This window comes from Lottia gigantea (genome assembly GCF_000327385.1).
Source record: "Lottia gigantea unplaced genomic scaffold LOTGIsca_84, whole genome shotgun sequence".
In the NCBI taxonomy this organism is placed as follows: Eukaryota; Metazoa; Mollusca; class Gastropoda; family Lottiidae; genus Lottia; species Lottia gigantea.
This window is the reverse complement of record NW_008710779.1, coordinates 231,781-233,375: the sequence shown is the minus strand read 5'-3', so window position 1 is coordinate 233,375 and position 1,595 is coordinate 231,781. Positions and strand designations below refer to the sequence as shown.

Below are 1,595 nucleotides of genomic sequence, written 5' to 3'. Positions count from 1 at the left end.
AGAACAGACTCTAAGAAATATAAGAATATAAAATTCAAAAGATCAAAAAGTTTTGGAACAACCTGATTTTTCCAGGACAATCTGGATGTAAAAAGTAAGTGTCTGAAATACCTTAGAATAGGAATGGTAGTTATTACTTCTTTAAGAATTGCATATTATCTATATGCATCACCTATATTTTTACTTAGTTACATTAATTATCAGAATTATATTCACCAGATTTATATTTACATCTAGAATTACTATCTTTATAACTTTCTAAATATTTATATGTATCACTAAATATAGATATATTATTACCTGGTCTACATTGATTATCAGATCTATATTCACCAGATTTATATTTACATCTAGAAATACTATCTTTATAACTTTCTAATTATTTATATGTATCACTAAATATAGATATATTATTACCTGGTCTACATTGATTATCACATCTATATTCACCTGATTTATATTTACATCTAGAATTACTATCTTTATAACTTTCTAATTATTTATATGTATCACTAAATATAGATATATTATTACCTGGTCTACATTGATTATCAGATCTATATTCACCAGATTTATATTTACATCTAGAATTACTATCTTTATAACTTTCTAATTATTTATATGTATCACTAAATATAGATATATTATTACCTGGTCTACATTGATTATCACATCTATATTCACCAGATTTATATTTACATCTAGAATTACTATCTTTATAACTTTATAATTATTTATATGTATCACTAAATATAGATATATTATTACCTGGTTTACATTGATTAGTAGATCTATAATAACCAGTATTACATTTACATGTTGAAGTAGCAGTATAACATATTAAATCAGGAATACAGACTTCATTTGAATTACTGCAATCTCCATTATATCCTAATTCTATAAAATATATAAAAATAACATGCAGATAGATGATATAAATATAATATTTTCAAAGCCATCTACCTATCTAATTCTGTATTTAATAATAGGTTAAAATATGTTTTTGAATATTATTTAGTTAGTTCTCCGGTCTCTCAGCCAGAGAAGAGTCAGAACTAAAAAACAGTTTCCTCGGATTTCTAACAATGTTAATCGGATTTTGATATATTTACTTTTTTTCACTAAAAGAGTCTGATTTCTCAAATATTTCATTCAAAATATATCATCCCACGGGATTATAATTTATCGCTGTAATAATTCAAGATAAAAGGTACAGAACATATAACATACTTACTTATTGTACATGAAGTTAATTAATGAGAAAACACGCTAACCAAAAACTTACTTGGATAACAATTATTATCATATAGGTAATGATCATCTTGACATCCACATTTATTATTGATACATGTTAAATTACCAGTACATGGCTGTGTATCACTTGGGTTACAGTTACTACCAGATTCTACTTCTATAAAATAAATTATCATATGTATTATTACATGTTAAATTACCAGTACATGACTGTGTATCACTTGGGTTACAGTTACTATCAGATTCTACTTCTATAAAATAAATTATCATTATTATATTATTACATGTTAAATTACCAGTACATGACTGTGTATCACTTGGGTTACAGTTACTACCAGTTG

At 24.8% G+C, this 1,595-nt stretch overlaps 1 protein-coding gene across 1 annotated transcript in view; it reads right to left on the bottom strand.

The window, feature by feature from the left end:
* The window catches only part of LOTGIDRAFT_169285 (hypothetical protein), a gene marked incomplete at both ends in the record, with an annotated part of 19,059 nt that overhangs the window by 12,845 nt on the left and 4,619 nt on the right, over positions 1–1,595 (bottom strand). Inside the window, 3 exons of the mRNA XM_009067604.1 lie at positions 769–897; positions 1,286–1,408; positions 1,443–1,505. Of these exons, the coding sequence (XP_009065852.1) occupies positions 769–897; positions 1,286–1,408; positions 1,443–1,505 (315 nt within the window). The remainder of the gene's footprint in view (positions 1–768; positions 898–1,285; positions 1,409–1,442; positions 1,506–1,595) is intronic.